The sequence below is a fragment of the Orbicella franksi genome, chromosome 7 (genome assembly GCF_964199315.1).
Source record: "Orbicella franksi chromosome 7, jaOrbFran1.1, whole genome shotgun sequence".
Classification (NCBI taxonomy): Eukaryota; Metazoa; Cnidaria; class Anthozoa; order Scleractinia; family Merulinidae; genus Orbicella; species Orbicella franksi.
Genome location: NC_138151.1, coordinates 7,108,820 through 7,128,547, shown reverse-complemented (window position 1 = coordinate 7,128,547; position 19,728 = coordinate 7,108,820). Strand labels below are relative to the sequence as shown.

The 19,728-nt window shown below is 39.3% G+C and overlaps 1 protein-coding gene across 1 annotated transcript in view; it reads left to right on the top strand.

Moving 5' to 3' along the window:
- The first annotated feature begins 24 nt into the window (after positions 1-24).
- LOC145493516 (tripeptidyl-peptidase 2-like) overlaps positions 25-19,728 on the top strand; it is a 30,656-nt gene continuing 10,952 nt past the window's right edge. The window contains exons 1-29 of the mRNA XM_081472998.1: positions 25-216; positions 1,292-1,420; positions 1,530-1,625; positions 2,594-2,698; positions 3,030-3,154; positions 3,660-3,757; positions 4,331-4,396; positions 4,492-4,577; positions 4,850-4,918; positions 5,016-5,092; positions 5,752-5,879; positions 6,676-6,775; positions 8,124-8,257; positions 8,391-8,442; positions 8,683-8,723; positions 11,682-11,719; positions 12,829-12,894; positions 13,471-13,579; positions 13,708-13,803; positions 14,347-14,408; positions 15,000-15,076; positions 15,261-15,367; positions 15,717-15,871; positions 16,506-16,622; positions 16,731-16,828; positions 17,574-17,670; positions 17,844-17,981; positions 18,620-18,664; positions 18,779-18,975. Of these exons, the coding sequence (XP_081329124.1) occupies positions 55-216; positions 1,292-1,420; positions 1,530-1,625; positions 2,594-2,698; positions 3,030-3,154; positions 3,660-3,757; positions 4,331-4,396; positions 4,492-4,577; positions 4,850-4,918; positions 5,016-5,092; positions 5,752-5,879; positions 6,676-6,775; positions 8,124-8,257; positions 8,391-8,442; positions 8,683-8,723; positions 11,682-11,719; positions 12,829-12,894; positions 13,471-13,579; positions 13,708-13,803; positions 14,347-14,408; positions 15,000-15,076; positions 15,261-15,367; positions 15,717-15,871; positions 16,506-16,622; positions 16,731-16,828; positions 17,574-17,670; positions 17,844-17,981; positions 18,620-18,664; positions 18,779-18,975 (2,870 nt within the window). The 5' untranslated portion in view covers positions 25-54. The remainder of the gene's footprint in view (positions 217-1,291; positions 1,421-1,529; positions 1,626-2,593; positions 2,699-3,029; positions 3,155-3,659; positions 3,758-4,330; positions 4,397-4,491; positions 4,578-4,849; positions 4,919-5,015; positions 5,093-5,751; positions 5,880-6,675; positions 6,776-8,123; positions 8,258-8,390; positions 8,443-8,682; positions 8,724-11,681; positions 11,720-12,828; positions 12,895-13,470; positions 13,580-13,707; positions 13,804-14,346; positions 14,409-14,999; positions 15,077-15,260; positions 15,368-15,716; positions 15,872-16,505; positions 16,623-16,730; positions 16,829-17,573; positions 17,671-17,843; positions 17,982-18,619; positions 18,665-18,778; positions 18,976-19,728) is intronic.

Below are 19,728 nucleotides of genomic sequence, written 5' to 3'. Positions count from 1 at the left end.
GTATTTTATTCGCACCGGTTCAGCGGTAGTTTCCGATAGTGTAGCTGTTCCAAGATGGCGGCCATCAATACTGGTGAGTTCCCGGTTCATGGACTTTTACCAAAGCGAGAAACCGGCGCTGATCGATATCTGGCTAAATATCCCGAGTACGATGGTCGTGGGATTGTCATCGCTGTTTTTGATACGGGTGTTGACCCAGGAGCTCCTGGTTTGCAAGTGAGTTTTTGCTTTCTAAGCTTAACGTTGAGTTTTCAAGCCGATATAATCTGGCTTTCTTTACCATATCAGTGATCTACTTCAAAGGTATTTCCAATTTTCCTTTTTTTTTCAGCCTGACTGGAGATTTACAGTTGGGCAAAGTGACAGGCTGGGATTTGTTTGGACTAGTAGTACTCGGTTTAGGGGCTACTGTTGGATTACTGTATTGCATAACTAAAAGATCAACCAATCAGAATGTTTAAATATCAGTCCAATATTTTCTAAGACTAGTGATGAAGTGGGAAAGATTTCTACAGTTTATGATTAATCATAAACCCATGTTTCAAATCTCTTTTTAACCAAGCTTATTTAGGACTGGAATGAGGGAAATTATATTGGTCCTTGGTCTTTCCCCTATGGACCTCACTACGCTTGATCCATACCATTAAGACCCTGGGCTGACATTCTCCCAGTATGGCCCTTGTACTTGGTTAATAATATGTATGTCTTAGTCTTACCTCTTGTATGAGAATGCCATTTACGGTATTTTACTGAGCCATAACATGGCCATCTTGACTACAATCCCAGACAAAATTAGTTGGGACGCTTGAGATGGATCACATATGCCCCATCCCCTCTAATCAATGTTGGAAAATGTCACATTTTTCAACAAAATGGGAAAAAGCCACCTGATTATCAAAATTGTAAGTGGAGGAAGGGGAGAACTTGCTTGGTGTCCCAAGTTTTTTGTCCGGAATTGTAGCTTGACAAAAAGAATGACATGACTGCCCGTGGAATTAAACTTACTTTGACAAAACGTGTTGACCTACAAGTAGATCCTGAGTGGAGAGGATGTGTGAATACACCCTATTCATAAATGGCTACTCCATGTACAGTAATTATCTACAATTATTGCCATCTATAATTATTATAGATTCTTTTGTAAGTAACAGTAATTGGACTGAGTGGAGTACAATTCAGGGAGAAATCCTGAATGCTGAATGTTTGGGTGATTTCTGAAATTTAGTTATACTCAAAAGGTACATGGCAATTAAAATTATAGTCGCAATTTCTACCTATATTAATTTTGAAGGAAACTCCTGATGGACGACGTAAGATTGTTGATCTGATTGATGCCAGTGGTAGTGGTGATGTTGATACTTCAACAGTTTGTGAAGCAGTGGATGGTTGCCTTACTGGAGTGACAGGCAGGAAGCTTCAGGTTTGTGCCTCATCTATGATAGTCTTTGCCTTTATTTCTTTGTTTCCTGTCAAAATGGATTAATTTGTTTAACTATTATTCCAATGTGGGGATCTATATTTATAAACAGGTTCCGGATGACTGGGAAAATCCTTCTGGGAAGTTTTTTATTGGTGTCAAGAGTGCATACAGTTTATTTCCAGGCGGGCTAAAAGGGAGACGTGTGGTAAGTCATTGACAGCTTTGCCTAAAACTAAGAGCCCTGTTCATTCTTTCTGTTGTCACATGCAATCACCTTTGAGAGTTTATTGGTTATGGGGTGGAATCCCAAATTCCCAAACTTAAAACTCTGTTAAACTTGAACCAATTCTAGGCTCCCTTGGGATGAGTTTTAGAAACCATTTTCAGTTTCAGTCGTTTGATACGTCAGTGATGCCACCTTCAATACCCTGAACTTCTGATTTCTCAAACCATTTTTCGTTTCCATTGACTGTTCAAGGAATCTGCTAAAAATATTCCTCCTTGATTTAGTCCTGCAATGTATTGATCCTGCAATTATTTACATGGAAACTGTAGCATGAAGCAGCTAAGAATGTTGGCAATCCTCCTTGCTGGGATGCTAATCCCCTACAGGTTTCCTCCCTCACCTCTCTTACCCCATCTATAGCTTTCTCCAGCAATGGACCAGTTTTTACTGAATGGCATGATGTGCACTTTTCTGATTTTTTAATTCAAACAAAAACTAAACCGCACTACTCAATTTATCCTGCTGAATTAGTAAATATTTGAAGTTTCATTAGAATCTGTTGCAAACGCATAAAAATATGGGACCCCTAACCGGCCAATTGCTATAGAGAAATGTATGCCAGGGGGACAACGCTTGCCCCCTACCAGACATTTCCTTGTAAGTTTGGGGTTCCATATTTTTGTGAGTTTGCAATGGACTCTTATAAAACTTTGTTGATTTACTAAATTTGGCGAAGGTAAATTGAACTATGGAGGTGATTGTTTCTATATTTGCAAAATACTAAAAATTGTTGATATTGTGTGACATCTGTAAAAAGGTCCATTCCTTGATGCCCATGCATACTCAGGAGTGCTACAACAAAAGAGTGCCTAAACCAAAAACAAAACAAAAGAACTAATCATTATTAATGGTAACTATTTACAATAATCCTTTTCTTGAACTTGTAGAAAGAGAGACGCGAGAAACTGTGGGATCCACCTCACCATGTATGCATTGCTGAAGCAACACGAAGGCTGGATCAGTGGGATGCTGAACACCCTAATCCATCAGTGGTAAAGTTGTCATCTTGAACTTTGTATGCCTTGCCAACTGAATTGACAGTAGTGTAAATAAATTTATTTCTTTTACAAAAGTGATCAGTAGCCTTCAATCATGGACAAAAGTGTTGACACGTATTTGAGCAAAACGAGCGCTTTCTATCGGCGTCCTTCCGTAATTTCAAAAAGCATCTTTTTGTTGATAGCCAAAGCACCCTCTCCCCCTTTTCAATGTTGAAATACACTCCATGGACAAATTCAACATGCCTGAGTTTGAAAAACCAAAGACAGTTCTGGAAAAATAATGGCATTTTATTGTAAAGGTTCTTTTATTCTGTTTATTTAGCAAGAGAAACTAATCAGGGAAGATCTTCAAGCACAAGTGGAAATGCTCACCAGTCTTGATAAAAATTATGCTGACACAGGTCCTGTGTTTGACTGTGTCGTGTTTCATGATGGACACACATGGAGGTAGCAATTGATAATCATGGCAATTCTAAATATACTCAGGACTGGAATATATCATTCTTTTTTTTTTACTTCAAGGTGTTGTAAATGGCATCAGCCCCTTATGATATCATAGTGTAATCTTATTTTTTTAATGTCTTGCACAGTATTTGCGTTTCCTAAAAATTTATTTAGAGAATTTCATTTTTGTTTCAGTGAGGATTGTGGTAGTGAAATGATTAATATTAGTGTGAATCAGAAGATACTAGCAGTGCTACTAGTCAGCTAATTCTGAATTTCCCAAAATTTATAGTTTTGGCTTGGTTATTAGGCCACTTTTATGTAAGCTTCAAGAAAGCTGACTTTACCCTATTTTGTGATCTCCATTGCATGTCATTTTGTCTATTAATAATTAAAAAATAGTGCTTCACTTAGGTACTGTACATTGGCAAACTGAAAGTGAGTCTCCCAGGGGCTTAATGCTGCTAATTAGATATCAAGAAACTCAACCTTTCTGTACCATCAACAGAGCTTGTGTTGACACGTCTGAAAGTGGAGATCTGGCCAGCTGTACTGTGTTGTCAAACTACAGGGATTCTGGACAATATGCTACATTTGGAAAAGAAGGTAAATAAATAAATATAACTGTTATATTTATAACCTTCTGTTGTTTAGTGTTTTAGGCATGACATGCATGCAGAGACATTTGTAGCTTTAGCCCTTTTCGTGTCATACAGGCCTATGCAATAAATTACAATTAGTTATTTTAAATTAAGGGGGTTCTCTTTTTAAGTGTCAGAGGTGCGTTGGCCTCATGGTTAGTGTGCTCGTCTCGGGATCGAGCGGTCCGGGTTAGAGCCCTGGTTAGGGACATCGTGTTGTGTTCTTGGTAAAGACACTGTACTCTCACAGTGCCTCTCTCCACCCAGGTGTATAAATGAGTACCGGTGTATGTAATGCTGGGGGTAGCCCCGCGATGGACTAGCATTGCATCCAGGGGGATATAGATATACTCCATTTGTCTTATTTATAACTTAGCAGGGTTGTATGCCAAGACTAAGTTCTAAAAGCTATTAATATAATGTAAAACCTTAAGATTAACATTCTTTTTAACAGCTACAATAAGAATATTAAATAAGCAAATAAATGAATAAATATTTCTGACTTTACAGTGAGTTATTCTTCTCATATATCTTTTAGATTTGTTCAACTACAGCGTCAACATTTATGAAGAAGGCAAAATACTCTCTATTGTTGCTAATGGAGGTATATTTGGTATATTTTTATTCAAGATAAATCTGTTTGTGAGCAGTTTGATTTTAAAGTTGATTGAATATAATGTCCCTGTCATTGTGCTGCAGGTGCTCATGGCACCCATGTGGCCAGCATAGCAGCGGGTTATTGCCCAGATGATCCAGGGCTGATTGGCATTGCTCCAGGGGCTCAGGTGTGTTGATAGTATTATATGACCTTTATATCACTGCAGTGTATTAATTAACATAGCTCGACACTTCTGCAGTAACATGCATTATAGTCAGCTGTCCGTGTTGGTAGAGCACTGCAAAGCACATGTCCCCTGCAATTCTTCATAAATGATCTTTGTTTACCTGTAACGTCATTCTATCTTGTAACTTACGTGCTATAGTAGTGCAAGTGGCAAGACCTACTTCTGTGTTATGATTGGACCGCAATTACTATGAAATAATTATTTTTCTTCAGATTCTGTCAGTGAAGATTGGGGATACAAGGCTACAAACGATGGAAACTGGAGCTTCCATGATTAGAGGGGTGAGTAGATTGGCTTTCTTTGGGTCTGTTTCTGGTCCCTGTCTCTGTTTGGTGATCAGCTATTTAATTGAATAATGTCTGAGAACATTGCTTTTAGTTGATTGCAGTTCATCAGTATAAATGTGATCTAATCAACATGAGTTATGGAGAGGCAAGTCATTGGCCTAACTCAGGGTAAGGAGTGGTTAATTTTGATTTTTCAGTTTCTTCCTTTTCTTAACCACATAATCGTTTGTCAGTCAGAGCTCTTTGTGGCTACTGGACATGCTGCTGAAACGGTGCACATGTACCAGCAGGGTGATGGGACAGGATTTGTTAAAATGCCAAAACATTTATCTAGTAAATTGTGTAAAGGGATTTGTTATGTGATGTCTGCAGAACTGATTGGTCTTGTCCCATTGCATGTATTTATGTTAAAATGGGGAGAAGCACGGTAGTCTCATGGTTAGTGCCCTTGTCTCCAGATTGAGAAGTTTGGGTTCAAGCCCTGACCAGGGTCATGGTGTTGTGTTCTTGGACAAGACACTATACTCTCTCAATGCTTCTCTCCACCCAGGTGTATAAATGGGTACCGGTGAATTAAATATAAGCTGTGGGTAACCCTGTGATGGACTAGCATCCCATCCAGGGGGGAGTAGAAATATTCCTAGTTGTTTCATGCTACAGAAACCGGGAAAAGCTCCAGCCTGATTGGCCACTTGCCTCATATACAGACTTTACCTTTGCCTACCATGTTAACACTGCTGCTGCTGGTTATGTTGTTTCATAAATTTTGTGATACTAAATGTGGATCATGTGTGGCTAATTTCTTGTCGGTTGTCTTCATATTTCAGACGTATTATTGAAATGATGAATGAACTTGTGGATAAACACAAAGTGATATTTGTGGCTAGCGCTGGTAACAACGGCCCTGCTCTCTCCACAGTTGGATGTCCAGGCGGCACTGCAGAGTCTCTTATTGGTAAAAATTCAAAACAGCATTTTGCTTACTAGTAAGATGAAGTATCTCACAAAGAAGAGAAGGTCTAGTTAAGATTACAACCAGATATTGATTGATAATTATCAAATAAGTTGAAAACCTTAGAAACAAGATCGTATCTGGTCCTCACAGTTGTGATAAATAAGCAAAGACCATTGAGGTTTGTTCACAATGCCAAGAATTCACCCAGCAGACTAAAAGGATACCTTTTTCTGATCATACCAAGATGTCATTCAAAAAGTCATCATTTTTGTGCAAGAGCTAGGGTTTCATTTTCAACTAAACTTGGTTTGTCTTAAGCATCAGTCGGCTGAGAACAAGCAAGCTACAGAAATCCTTGGCAGTGAAAATCTCACCATTGGATAGTAAAGTTCTCTTTTGAGGCAATATGTATGGCATGTACACACACATATTTGCATGCTGCCTAATCTTTTAGAGTTATCTGTCTGACCATAATCCAATCTGGATGTTGCCAAAAACAAGTACAAGTTTAATTTTCCAGATCAGAAGTGTTGGTTTTTGCAGACAAACTGGGCATATAAGTAAGAGAAATCAGAGAAATCCTAAGAGCCCAAAAAGAGCCTGTGACAAGCTCAACTCCCTGGAAAGACAGTTTGGTCATATTGTTATATAAGTGTGGAATCACAGTATAGTGACTTTGTAAGCAAGGCTTTTACTATTTACAATGTACTATCTATCAAACCAAAGTTCTGTTATTAAGCTATCAGCCACCATTGTGTTAGTGATCAGGCTTATTGCATGTTGTTTGGCTTTTCAGGTGTTGGTGCATATGTGTCCCCAGACATGATGGCTGCTGAATACTCTTTGCTTGAAAAACTTCCAGGAAATCAGTACACATGGTCATCAAGAGGTCCCACGTAAGGAGCTTGGGTTTTCATACTTCTTTTGGATACTTTTTTACTAAAGACATCCATAGTCAAGTGTTGATTGATACCCTCAATCGACCCTCGATTGACACTCAATCAATGCTCAATTGACACTCCTCAAAACCTCCGTTGACACTTGATTGACACAAAATGTACATCTTGTTTGACAGTGGGTCAAGAGTCGACTAATTGTTGATCGATGCATATGAATCAGTCCACATGGCAGACTATTGACCAACTGTTGATCTAATGTCAATGAAGTGTCAAGTGAGATGCCGACCGAGTGTCAACCAAGTATCGATCGGAATGTCAATTAAGTGTTGATTAAGATGCTGATCAAAGGTCGATCGTGAGTCAGTCAAGGGTATCAATTGACACTCAGCTGCAAATGCCTTTAGTACGCATGATTCCTTCTTTCTTGTGGTGGGTAGGGTGGCCAAATGATCTGTGAGCTGCAGTTCAGAGGCTGTGTTCTTGGGCAGGACAGTGCCTATATTCGCAGTACCCACAAACTTAATGCTTGGGGTAGTACTATGATAGGCTTGCATCCCATCTGGGGAGGTGGGGAGTAGAAATACTCCTTGTTGCTTCATACGGCCAAAAACAGAGATAAGCAACTGATGAGTCACTAGGCTTAAACACAGACATACCCCTACCTCTACCCTCTATGAGTAAGAGGTTTGGACTGCAGGGGCTATTTATAGTGTTTTTGGACAGAGCATTTTACTAGTTGCACTACATCGCCCAAGAGTGTAAATTGGTATTGAAAAACTGCTTCCCATGGGCAACTTGACATGCTGAAGAAGTAACACCATAGCTAGAATGGACTGGCTTCTGGTTCATTGGGGGGAGGGGAGGATAACAAAACTCTGACTAGTTGTTTCTTGCTATAGGCATCAAGCACCTAAGGTCTTGTCTTTCGTATCTTATCTTCTTTTCATAACTGCTTGAATTGCCAGTTATCTAGTGCTCAGAACTAAAAAAAATCTTGAATTCCAGCTTGCCCTTGGGACAAGTAGCTCTAAATTTTTGCTTGCCTTGTGCAAGTTTAGTTTGCCTTTCTTAATGATTTAGTTGGCACAAGACTTGCCTGATCTTTTGCCTAATAGGCAAATGAGAGTGAAATGTTACTTGCCCAGAAAGAGAATCTACTTGTCCCGGATGACCAGACGGCACTTTTTTCGAGCCATGGACTGTTGCTAATAAGCAAACCACAGTACAATGTATATACACTCTCCCTCTTGTCTAGAATGGAATAACTTAGTGTTAAAGTCAATGAAACATGAAATGATGCAAGCTGATTTCTAATAACCACTGATCTTTCATGTGTAACTTACAGGACAGATGGCTCTCTAGGTGTCAATATAAGTGCTCCGGGTGGTGCTATAGCTGCCGTACCCAACTGGACGCTAAGAGGAACACAATTGATGAATGGGACATCAATGTCTTCACCAAATGCATGTGGAGGAATTGGTATGAAGACTACAGACTACAGTGAAAAATAGCATTCATTCTAAAGATACTTACAGCACTGTAGTGAACATTTCCTAACCCTTTCAGACCAAAACAATTTAACAAATGAATGATTTTTTGTTTTGTTTTCCAGCACTTTTGCTCTCTGGTCTTAAAGCAAATAGCATCCCTTACTCGCCTCACAGGTGAGACCTATGTCATTTTTTCTTCTCTGTTTTATTCCCAGCAAGCTGATAGTCATTTGTAGGCTTTTTAACACACATCTCTCTTTACCCATACTTGCATTATGTTGACTGTTAAATGTTCAATTGAATCTCAAAGCTTTCTCTTTTTCTGAAATCATGTTGACCCAAGTGTTTCCTCTTTTAAATGAAGAGTGTCAGTCCTTTAAAGTAATCAAAATGCACCATTTATTCTTTAAACAGCATTCGCAGAGCACTGGAAAATACAGCTCTGCATGTGGAAGGTATAGTGAAATGTTTTTACTCATATTTATTTTTAACTTCTGCCACTGGACTGTCCCTAGTAAAGAATATGTTCTAAAATTGTATTTTTGTTGAGCAAAGTTCTTCCCCTGGGGTGACTCCCATAAAAAAGGACAGGGGTGTTTGTTGTACCTTTTAGGGGTTAAGAGGCCCTGCGCCTAAGAAACGACCGATGATTTCCGGCTAAAAAATAAAATCGGCCGATTTTTATCTCTCAAGTAGAGGTTACCGAATACTATTTAAAAATGAATTTCTTTTGTTTCAGTTTCGCTTTAAACCAAAAATATCGAGCCGCAAAGTTTTTCCGTCTGAAAGCAGCAAAATCAGGCCGAAAATAAGCCCCCGCAAAAAACTGTTTAGAAATTACTACCGCAACGCAAAATAATGAGAAAACTACACAGTGTTGAAGAAAAAGGCCTTTTAATGCAATATCATTCGATAAACATCAAAAAACTGCCGAAGCGATTAACAAATAAAGTTTCAAATATTGCATACTAAATTAGATGGAGCGTTGGAGCTGATTTTAAAATAATTATTTCTCAAAAGTTCAACGCTTTTGAAAGCAATCACAGTGATGAATGAGACATTGGAGGGATACAAATCACGTTTCTGGAAAAACATTTTTCGGCCAAAGTATATTGACCTTGTACAAAGCGTTCAAAGTTACCGTTTTTACCGTTTTTACCGTTATCCTGCTACTTCGGCGAAACGCTTCTCTTTTGCCAATACGGCCGTGGATAGCGTGTTAAACGCCACTTTAAACCTTGCTAGGCATTCAAAGACCGTCCTAAGTAGAAGGAAGTAGAATTAAGAGAGTAAGGAAGATGAAAAATACACAGAAAAAGAAAATAACTCGAAATTACCATCTGCTAACGAAAGTTGAATCTGGAAAATGTCGTCGCGTGACAGCGGCCATTGACGTTATTTGTATCAATAGCGGTGGAATCCAAACGAATGCACAAATAGGAAAACAATTTTTCCCGGCCAGAAAACGTTTAGTGGAACAATGTTATGTTATTTTTCACAAATGATGGTCACTCAAAAAGAAAAACTTCCCCAACCGCCACACCGTTTTGGTCGCAGCGTGATCTGAGTTATGGGGTCACGACTGGATCTCTAGCCGCTGACCGCCCGAAAGGACATTGCAGACTCGTTTTCCCACGCTCTTGCGACCTTTACGTGACCAATGACGTCACTGGCCGCTGTTAGGCGACGACATTTTCCAGATTCAACTTTCGTTAGCAGATGGTAATTTCGAGTTATTTTCTTCTTCTGCGTATTTTTCATCTTCCTTTCTCTTTCAATTCTACATCCTTCTACTCAGGATAGTCTCTGAATGCCTAGCAAGGTTTAAAGTGGCGTTTACCACGCTATCCACGGCCGTATTGGCAAAAGAGAAGCGTTTCGCCGAAGTAGCAGGATAACGGTGAACACGGTAACTTTGAACGCTTTGTACAAGGTCAATATACTTTGGCCGAAAAATGTTTTTCCAGAAACGTGATTTGTATCCCTCCAATGTCTCATTCATCACTGTGATTGCTTTCAAAAGCGTTGAACTTTTGAGAAATAATTATTTTAAAATCAGCTCCAACGCTCCATCTAATTTAGTATGCAATATTTGAAACTTTATTTGTTAATCGCTTCGGCAGTTTTTTGATGTTTATCGAATGATATTGCATTAAAAGGCCTTTTTCTTCAACACTGTGTAGTTTTCTCATTATTTTGCGTTGCGGTAGTAATTTCTAAACAGTTTTTTGCGGGGGCTTATTTTCGGCCTGATTTTGCTGCTTTCAGACGGAAAAACTTTGCGGCTCGATATTTTTGGTTTAAAGCGAAACTGAAACAAAAGAAATTCATTTTTAAATAGTATTCGGTAACCTCTACTTGAGAGATAAAAATCGGCCGATTTTATTTTTTAGCCGGAAATCATCCGTCGTTTCTTAGGTGCAGGGCCTCTTAAAAAGGTGGTGTTAGTGCCTCTTGGGGTGTTCAGCCTCAAAAGGTCCACAGCAGGAGCTTTCACGGTACATTTTAGGATATTGAGTTGAAAAAAGTCAGTGTCAGTTAATGTGTTGCCTTAGAATTGGTACCTCTTAGGGGAGGAAAATATTTAAAGCCATGCCCACACAACTGGGTCTTCTTACCTCTTAAAGTTTCTTGTCAAAACTTCTGATGAGGACGCCTGCCCTTTTTATATGGGACTTGTTGCAGCTCTCGTAAGGTCTCACATGAATGGCTTGAAACCCTTTGAGAGGACAATAGAACAAACGGCAGAAACAATGCCCCCTAGCTCCAAAACAATAACAGCTGCTGCAATGACGACAAAAAGAATTACAAGCTTACAGGAGCTGCTACACTACTTGGGGTTCTTGCTCATACATGCATGTGCATGATATTGGGTCTACAGTGTGATGATCAAATGATGTGTCTTGTCATATCTTTTAATCCCTTTGGTAGCCAGTATCTGGTGGTTACAAGTTGTGTGGTGACTCTTTTAATGGCTACAAAGGATACAGGGGTGTCAGATCTAAAATCAAGAGAGAACTTTTCAATTCATTCTTAAGGATCAAAATAAAAAGCTACAGAGTTATCATGTTTATCCTTAGAATGAACGGAAGTCGTCATTTTGAGATATTCATGACATTATACAGTCAGAGATTTGAAATTAACTTGTCAATAATATTATTAAGTGCAAAATTCCACATCAATAAGCCACTGAAAATTCAGAAAGAACAGTTAGATCGATTACAAGAAACCTTAAAGTTGTAATGATAATAAATAATAAAAATTTTGTCAATGTGTTGAATTGCTTTAGTTCAGCTTGGATAACCCTTTACTAACAGAGTACACTTACCTAAAAAAGAAATGTCTATCACCAAATGCGACACTTGAAGCAGTATTTTCAGCAACAATCAGCTGACTGGCGATTTTTTTTACAGGACTTGATAGACTAACTCAGGGACATGGCCTTCTTCAGGTACGTTGAAGATGTACAGTCATGTTATCTTTCTAGGTCAAAATGTATAATATTTTAGACGAAACAATGTGGTCACTCAGTCTGTGCTATTGACGTTCAGTATAACTCCTTGCCTTTGATTGTATGCCGTATTGGTGAAATACATAACCACAGCAAGAAATCTGTATTTGAGGATTTTTAGTAAGGCTAATGTTTTTTAAATCTTCTTAGTAATAGTGTATCAATTTTGTTACATTTTGAAGTACACTGCTTTGACTACTAAGTACATGCAACGTTTTAAAAAATGTGGAAGGTTGTTTTTAAAAGAAAACTAAGTCAGAGCCTATTTCAAGAGCAGTTGATTTGGTACATTTTTTGCAATTTATTGTAATATCGGAGACTTGATGAAAGCTGTTTGTGGCTCTTTCCCGTTGCAAGATCTTTGCCAATCTTACAGATGTTGTGAAACGGAAATCAGTATGTTTTAATTTTGAGCGCTATGCCTAGACCTCTCAAAAATACAGTTTTTTATTTTTTTAAGAGTTTGAATTTCTTAGGTTGTAATAATAATAATACTTTATTCAAATACAGAGTACAAAGAGTATTTGAAAAGGAGGACCAGTGTTCGGATTAAATGGTTTAGACTTTAACGATTATTTTGAGTGTTGTAGAAGCAAAAGCACTAGAGCTAACCATCCGTTTAAGATCCAAACGAAATCAGCAAGAATTAATGCCTTCAAGTATTCCTTCTTTGTTAGAATTATTAAGGAATGGAATAATTTGCCAAACCACTTGTTGGGACACGACATCAACGACATTAATGCAAACAGGTTCAAATCAAGCCTTAAAAAGTGGATGAATATTCATTAATTATATGCCACAATACCTAATATTATAGATATCATAGATATTTTAGATTTTAAATTTTGGACTGTTAATTATTTACATAATAGATATTTCAAATCTTTAAATTTTAGATTGTCAATTATTTACTTAGCAGATATTTCAATTTTTTAAATTTTAAATTGTTAATTATTTACGTAATAGATATTTTAAAATTTTAAATTCTAGATTGTAATTTTAGTTAGGGGACCTAAATAGGGATAACTGTATTTTGTATTTCATTTTAGGTTGACAAGGCATTTGAGTTTTGCAGTGAATTTTCAAGTGTTCCTGAAAGAGATGTTAGGTTTCAGGTAAGCTGTATACGCATGTAATCTTTCATCATATTTATACAGCTTTTCTTTTTCATAGTGAACATCTAATCCACACTGACAGCACATATATTTCCCTAAAAGTGACCAATGAACGGCTACAGTCCAAACTGTGCTAATTATACTTTGAACAATGGAGAAAGCTGAGACTAAAAGACTTGCGTACATGATGAGTTAAAGGAACTGAAGGCTGCCTTTGACATACCCTGCGAGCAGAGGTCCCTTCGATCTTTCTCGACTTTTCTAGGAAGATCGAAGGGACCTCTGCTCGCAGGGTCCCTTTGACACTGGAATGTGCATATTAAACAATGCAGTTTGTCTGGGATCATGCAAGCATTGTGGTAATACGAGGCTAGATTATCGAATTCTGCCATGAGGGGCTATGATTTTAATTATTTTCCATCATAGGCATATAATACGTATGGGCGACAGATTATTTATTGAGGCAACCCTTTATTTATTTGTGATCAAATGCAGTTATTTACAGAATTCTTTCAATCTTTCCATTTTCTTTTAGTATCTTTTTTTTTTTTAAATGGAGTTTTTTTGTTTCCTCAGATTTCCTGTTCAGGGGGTAAAAGAGGAATTTATCTCCGAGAATCTCGTCAGTTGTGTAAACCCTTCAGTGAAAGTGTGTCTGTGACCACAGTCTATAATGAGGATGTTGGTGAGTACAGGGAACTAATGCAATTTGTGTCTGGACAACAATTCTGTGCTTTAAAATACATAGATGTATACAGTGTTCTAATTGTCGTTATGTTTTACTCCATTTTTCCGATATCATGAAACATGAAGCTAACGATGAAAAACTCAACCTCAATCTCCGCCTGAGCTTGGTCAGTTCTGTGTCGTGGGTCAGTGTGCCGGACCATCTTGTCCTCATGAACACAGGTTTGTTCAAGTTACTGTGGTGTCCTAAGGGCTGTCATAAAACGTCATCTGGCCATTTTACTCTTGCGATGAAGTAGCGAAAATTCAGTAAGCAAAACTGTCGTCAAGAAATTCGGATATGGCGGTTTTAAATTGAGTGTCGTAAAAACCAAAGCCAAAGTAATCACTCTAGCTAATCACAGGAGACACAGGCAATACAGTGAACCAATCAAAATCCAAAGTAAACATATGTAGCTGACGCAAAGCGCGGGAAAACGAGTGCGAACGCGTCATGATTGGTGTTGGTTTTACTAATTTGATTGGATAAAAAGTGGCGCGAAATCTTTGTGCCAATCATGTAGCAAAGTAATGCAAACCAATCATTCAAATGAAAACCGTTCTAAACAAGCAAAACCATTTTGGGTTTTACTGTTGATTTGTGAAAAAAAGCCATTGCTGTCTTGCTCGGTTAAACAGATAAGAGCGTCTGTCGATGTGTTCGCTTGGTGTTAACTTTCAACGAGTTTTGTCAACTAAAGTTTACTCCATGAACATTTCTTTCAGTGCGCAGTTTTAATGTGAAAGTTGATCCTCGTGGTTTGCCACATGGTGTTCACTATGCTGAGGTAATTGTTTGTTTTGCTATTTATAAGCTGAGTAAAATGCAGTTACCCCGAGGGTCTTGACCCCAGTCAGGTTCGTTAAATTGTGTTCTTGGACACCTTTACTCTCACAGTGCCTCCCTCCACTTGGGAAAACGAGTGGACTCTGGACACCAGTGAACTGTTAGCCGGCAACCTTATAGAAGGCTTGAAGTAACAACCTACGTTGGACCCATCTAGGGAAGGGGGGAAGGTGGGGATTAGCGATACTCTTAGTCGCCAATCAATCTCCCCCACTACCCCCAGCCTGATTCTTTACTCTTGAGACTTGCCACGTTTGGGTGCTTGTTTTGATTTTCTTATTTCCTGGCGTGTCAAAATTTAATGCGTGACAGTTCAAAAGGTGGGAAATTCAAGGTGTCGGTATTCCATTGAATTACATGTGCGGTTGTTATCTTTGTAATAAAGACAGAATTTGGTCTTGGAATAATGGTAGAAATTGTTTTTTTTTCCTTTTTGCGAATACACTTTGCTCCGGTTTGCAGGAGCGTCACTTAAACAGCGGCACGTTTCATTGTTGGCTTGTTTTAAAAAATTCCTCCGACTTTGTTTTAGGTGTCCGCTTATGAAATCAGCTGTCCGCAGCGCGGACCTCTCTTCAGAGTTCCCGTTACAGTCATTAAACCAAACAGGTGGCTTACTGCTTCATTAGAAATTAAAATTTAGGTTGTATTGTAACCTCCAACTTTCTTCCTTTGTGTATGAGACCAGGATGTGATGATATTGTAAATCTATTAAATTGAATTTGTGTTTATTTCTAGTAAAAGGTTTTACACGGGGAACTGAAAAGTTTATTTTGATTGTTGTATTACCTAGTGTAAGTGATGAAAACCATTACGTGTACGAGATGGAAGAGGTGAAATTCAAGCCTGGACAGGTCCACAGGAGTTTTGTTCACGTCCCGGAAGGAGCAACGTGGGCAGGTAATAGTGGTCATCGTAATAAGTGTTTTATAACTGACCTAGAGGTAAATACTGAGTTTGTTTCCTTCGTACTCCACGGTAAATGAAGAAGCTTTGACAGCAATGTGTTAAAACTCTTTTTGATTCCGTTAATGTACGTTCTATTCGCTGCCGCTTTTGCATTGCCATGCAGTGCAGTGCAGCGCGTGACAACCCAAGTAACGGCTTAGTTTGGTTTGTCACGTCACGCAATATTATTCACGTTTGCTGATTCAACTTTATTTTTTTAGTAACTATCTGTAAGATTTGATCCTCAACGTCACAGTATTGCGGAGGTAATGTTTGATTTGTTTTCTCTCGTTATCAACAGAATATTCAGTGTCGTCACTAGAAAAGGAAGTCAATGGTCGCTTTCTTCTTCACGCCATACAGTTGTCACCTCTGTCGTCATACAAGGAACACGAGTACTCACAATTTTTCACCCTTACCCCACTGGGAGAGAAAACCTTGAGTTTCGCAGTGAAGGTAAAAACTATTTTATATGTCTATATACCAGGTCAGAGATGTGTAATATGAGACTGGTAGCAGCTCCTTGTGAGGGTTACAGCTCTGCTCCTCGATGGACCATCTTTTGATCCCACATCACTTGATTTGTTTGTCTGAGTTACACTCGGGGGTTACATTTTCGTGACGTCATTTTTGCGCCACGCTATTGATCCTATCACTAGAACAATTTTGACTTTGTCTTGTGCAGCGGTCTTCTGGTGAATCTTGTGACATCTAAACTAGAGCAATCACAAGCCAATCACTAAAGCGTAAAAGCGTGAGGAAACATGGGAAGCGTAAGAAAACGTGTAACCAGTTATAGTATGAGTAAAGCTTGTAACTAGTAGCATCAACCAGTTGTAAGCGCGGGAAAACTTGGAGCGAGCGGCATGCGCCGGAAAACATTAACCAGTGGCGAGCGCGGGAAAACAGCAACCAGTAGCATGCGCAGGTAAACATGTAACTAGTGGTAGTCAGTCGCGTGAAGATGTGTAAGCAGTTGCAAGCGCGGGAAAACGTGCCCAAGCCAAGTTGTGATCGGTTTTCCGGGCTTGACCAATTTTTTGTTTTTAAAAAATTCGTTTAAGATATTTTTTTATTCTTGTCTCATTAGGGTGGTGAGACGTTAGAATTATGTACAGCAAGATGGTGGGCAAGTTTAGGAGAGTGTGCTCTCAAAAGAAGCGTAACATTTCACGGAGTCGTACCTAGCGAAAAAAACATAACATTGGTAAGTACGTCACTTTGAGTCTGAATAAATCTGTTGCCCTTGGTGTGTACCTCAGATGCACTGCTGTTAGAAAGTAATTCAATATGAAGTTTATTTTTACCATTATAGCAAACGTCAAAGGTTTGCCGAGTGGATGTAAAACCCGCCCTTAGAGAGGAGGAAATTTTACCAGCAGTGTCACTCAAAACACACGCTCAGCTAGTCAGGTATGTAGTTTACTGGCTTGTTGTCTTTTCACCAACATTTTTATGACCTTTTTAACAAGCTCGTATCGAGGGACTCACTCGACTATTCAATCGCTAACTTTCTTTTTATTAGCAGTGTTAACATGTTATCTATGTATTCCATGTATTTCGTTTCCATGAGTTGTAGTCTAATTAAATATAGGGCAACATTTGCTCTACGTGGGGTAACTTGGGTTACTTTATTGCTACGATTATCAGTTGAGTAAGGCGCGACGAAAGTTCGTGACCGAGTTTTAACGTTCAACTTGTGTTGTTGTCACGGGCAACCGGCTCCGTTTCCAGTGGCAACTTGTCGGCCTTTGACGTCATTGGCAGCAAAGCGCGCGACGGTATTGTTACCACTGGAAACGAGGAAAGTTGCCCGTGCAACACCGTAATTTCAAGTCCAAAACTTCGTCACCAAAGCTCCGTCGCGCCTCACTCAACTGATAATCGTAGTAATATGAACAGCACGCGTTTGCAATCTTTGTTTTCGTCGTTCAATCGTCAACCTCTACCCGGTGGTAAATCTCTTTTTTAGCCGGTTTTTTTTTTTTTTTTTTTTTTTTTTGCCTGGTCTGCTGAATAGACATTAGCGTTCTTCGTGTGTTTTTAGCGAGCAGCTTTCCTATTTACATACTGATAGCGTCGAGTGACGGTAGCTTGTGTGACTGTTGCGTAGTCGGATGAGGCAGCTTCCTGATCGCTCACATTCTCTTTGTTTCAGGCCTTCAGAACACAAGATTAATCCGCTTGGTTCAAGGGATGTCCTGCCAAATGGACGGCAAATCTATGCCCTGACTCTCACTTACAATTTCCATCAGGTGCGTCTGTGAAAGTGCAAATATTACCACTTTCTGGTGTGTAACAATAAAAGAGGCAGCGCCTTTTCGCATCGTTACGAAGGCAAGCCACTGGGCTCCAAAAACGTTTTACTTGATGTATTCTGAGTATATGCAATGCGAGATAACTTTCTTCTTTTGTTTTTTCATTTTAGTCCAAGGCAGGTGAAGTTAGCCCCAATGCCACATACTTGTCGGACCTGTTGTATGAATCTGAATACGAGTCTCAGCTCTGGATGATTTTCGACTCAAACAAGAGGATGCTGGGAAGCGGAGATGCATTTGCTGACCGGGTAAGACTAAGGCCGAGTTGTTGTACGTTCACTTCCAAATGGGTAGGCTCTTTCAGGCCTTCGGTTAGTCTGTTCAGCGGTACGCAGATTTCCTTAACGAAGACTTTCCAACGAAGAATGGCGAGTAGAAAAGACGAGGGATTTAGTGCGTTCTTCGCGTTGCTCGCCAATTAACAGAACGCCTCCAACAGACTGTTATTGAAGCAACCTTAGATTTTTGGGGGTATTATTAAGAGTCTCGAAATTCCGTGGAATATGAACGATGGAAGTGCGAACGCGAGGTGTGATGGGAAGGAGAAATAGAAGGGAGTGTCTTTCTCTCTGCTTCTTCCTTCCCATGATGCCCTTCATGTGGCCGAGGAGTTTTATCGAGACTCCCTCGACTGCTACTCATTCAATGGACCTCTCAAGAGATGAGTGGAGTAGAGTCGACTCAGCCTCTCTAAGTTTTCCTGAAAAGCAGAAAGAGGGACTTTTTGTCTCTCAACGACGTAATTTTAGGCAACTTAATTTGTAGATTGTAAAGTTGCTTTTCAAAGCTTTGAACTGTTGAGCAAAACTTGCCCTGTATCACTCAGGACTTATGTTGCTAATTATTTGGTTGGGCTTTCTTCTTTTTTTTCTTTCTTTCTTTTTAGTACTCCGTCAAGGTAGAAAAGGGAGACTACGTTCTTAAGCTTCAGGTAGGAGACACATGAGGTGATCTTAAATGAGGCTGAGGCTGGTAAAAAGCGTTTCATTGAAAGTGAGTTAAGTCCTTACCAGAGTAAATTAATTTTGTGTTTCTGGCGTTGCAGGTTCGCCATGATAACAAGGATCAACTTGAGAAACTCAAAGACATGGTTGTATTAATAGAACAGAAGCTCTCTCCCGCCATTACTCTAGAAACACATTCCTCGCGTCTTGCTTCCATGAAATCCGGCAAGTTCAGTTCATGCACGCGGGGTCCTGGCGCTAGCTGTCCTGTTTACATTATGCCGGTGGCGGATGACAAGTAAGCGGTTTAGCATTTTCTCACTTTTATAACAACCTTCCAATAAAAAAAGCCATGCAATATACGTAACAAAGATGACATAGATGTTGTGTTGGCCAATAAGAGGAAAATTATAACAGATTGTAATTGAATTTGCATCAATTTTCCCGCTCTTGCTGCCGGTCACTCGCTTTCCCGTCCTTCCACCGTTAACACATTCTTACACGCTTGCTCTTGTCACCTGTTTCGCGCCTTTTCCGCCGCTTGCAGCTGGTTGTTTCATGCGCGCTTGTTACTGGTCACATGTTTCGCGCCTTTTTTGCCGGCTACACGTTCTCCCGAGCTTGTAGCTGGTTGTTTTATTCGTGTTGGGTACTGGTCAAATGTTTTCCCGCCCTTGTTTTGTTATAGCTTAGCTTCGAGTTCTGTTTGGCCTATTACACAGTTGTCGCAATGATTGGCTTTGTCTTAGCGGATAACCTTTGTTTTGGGATTGGTTTTTACGTTTGCTGTAAAATTTAGAATGAAAGTGCGTTGAAGGAAATCCATGTTACCTACTGTTTTAACCAAGTCATTTTCGCCATGGCTTTGAGAATCTTGTTAAACCCAATGGCCATTTTTCTGAAGATTGTTTGCAGTTGTCAATAAATTATTGCACTTTTCAGGAAAACTAAGCAGACAGAATTTTTCAGCCACGCTTTGTATCCCATAAGATATAACCATGATTTTTTGATAATCTTACTCTAAAGTTTATGGTCTTTAACCCCTTTTCTC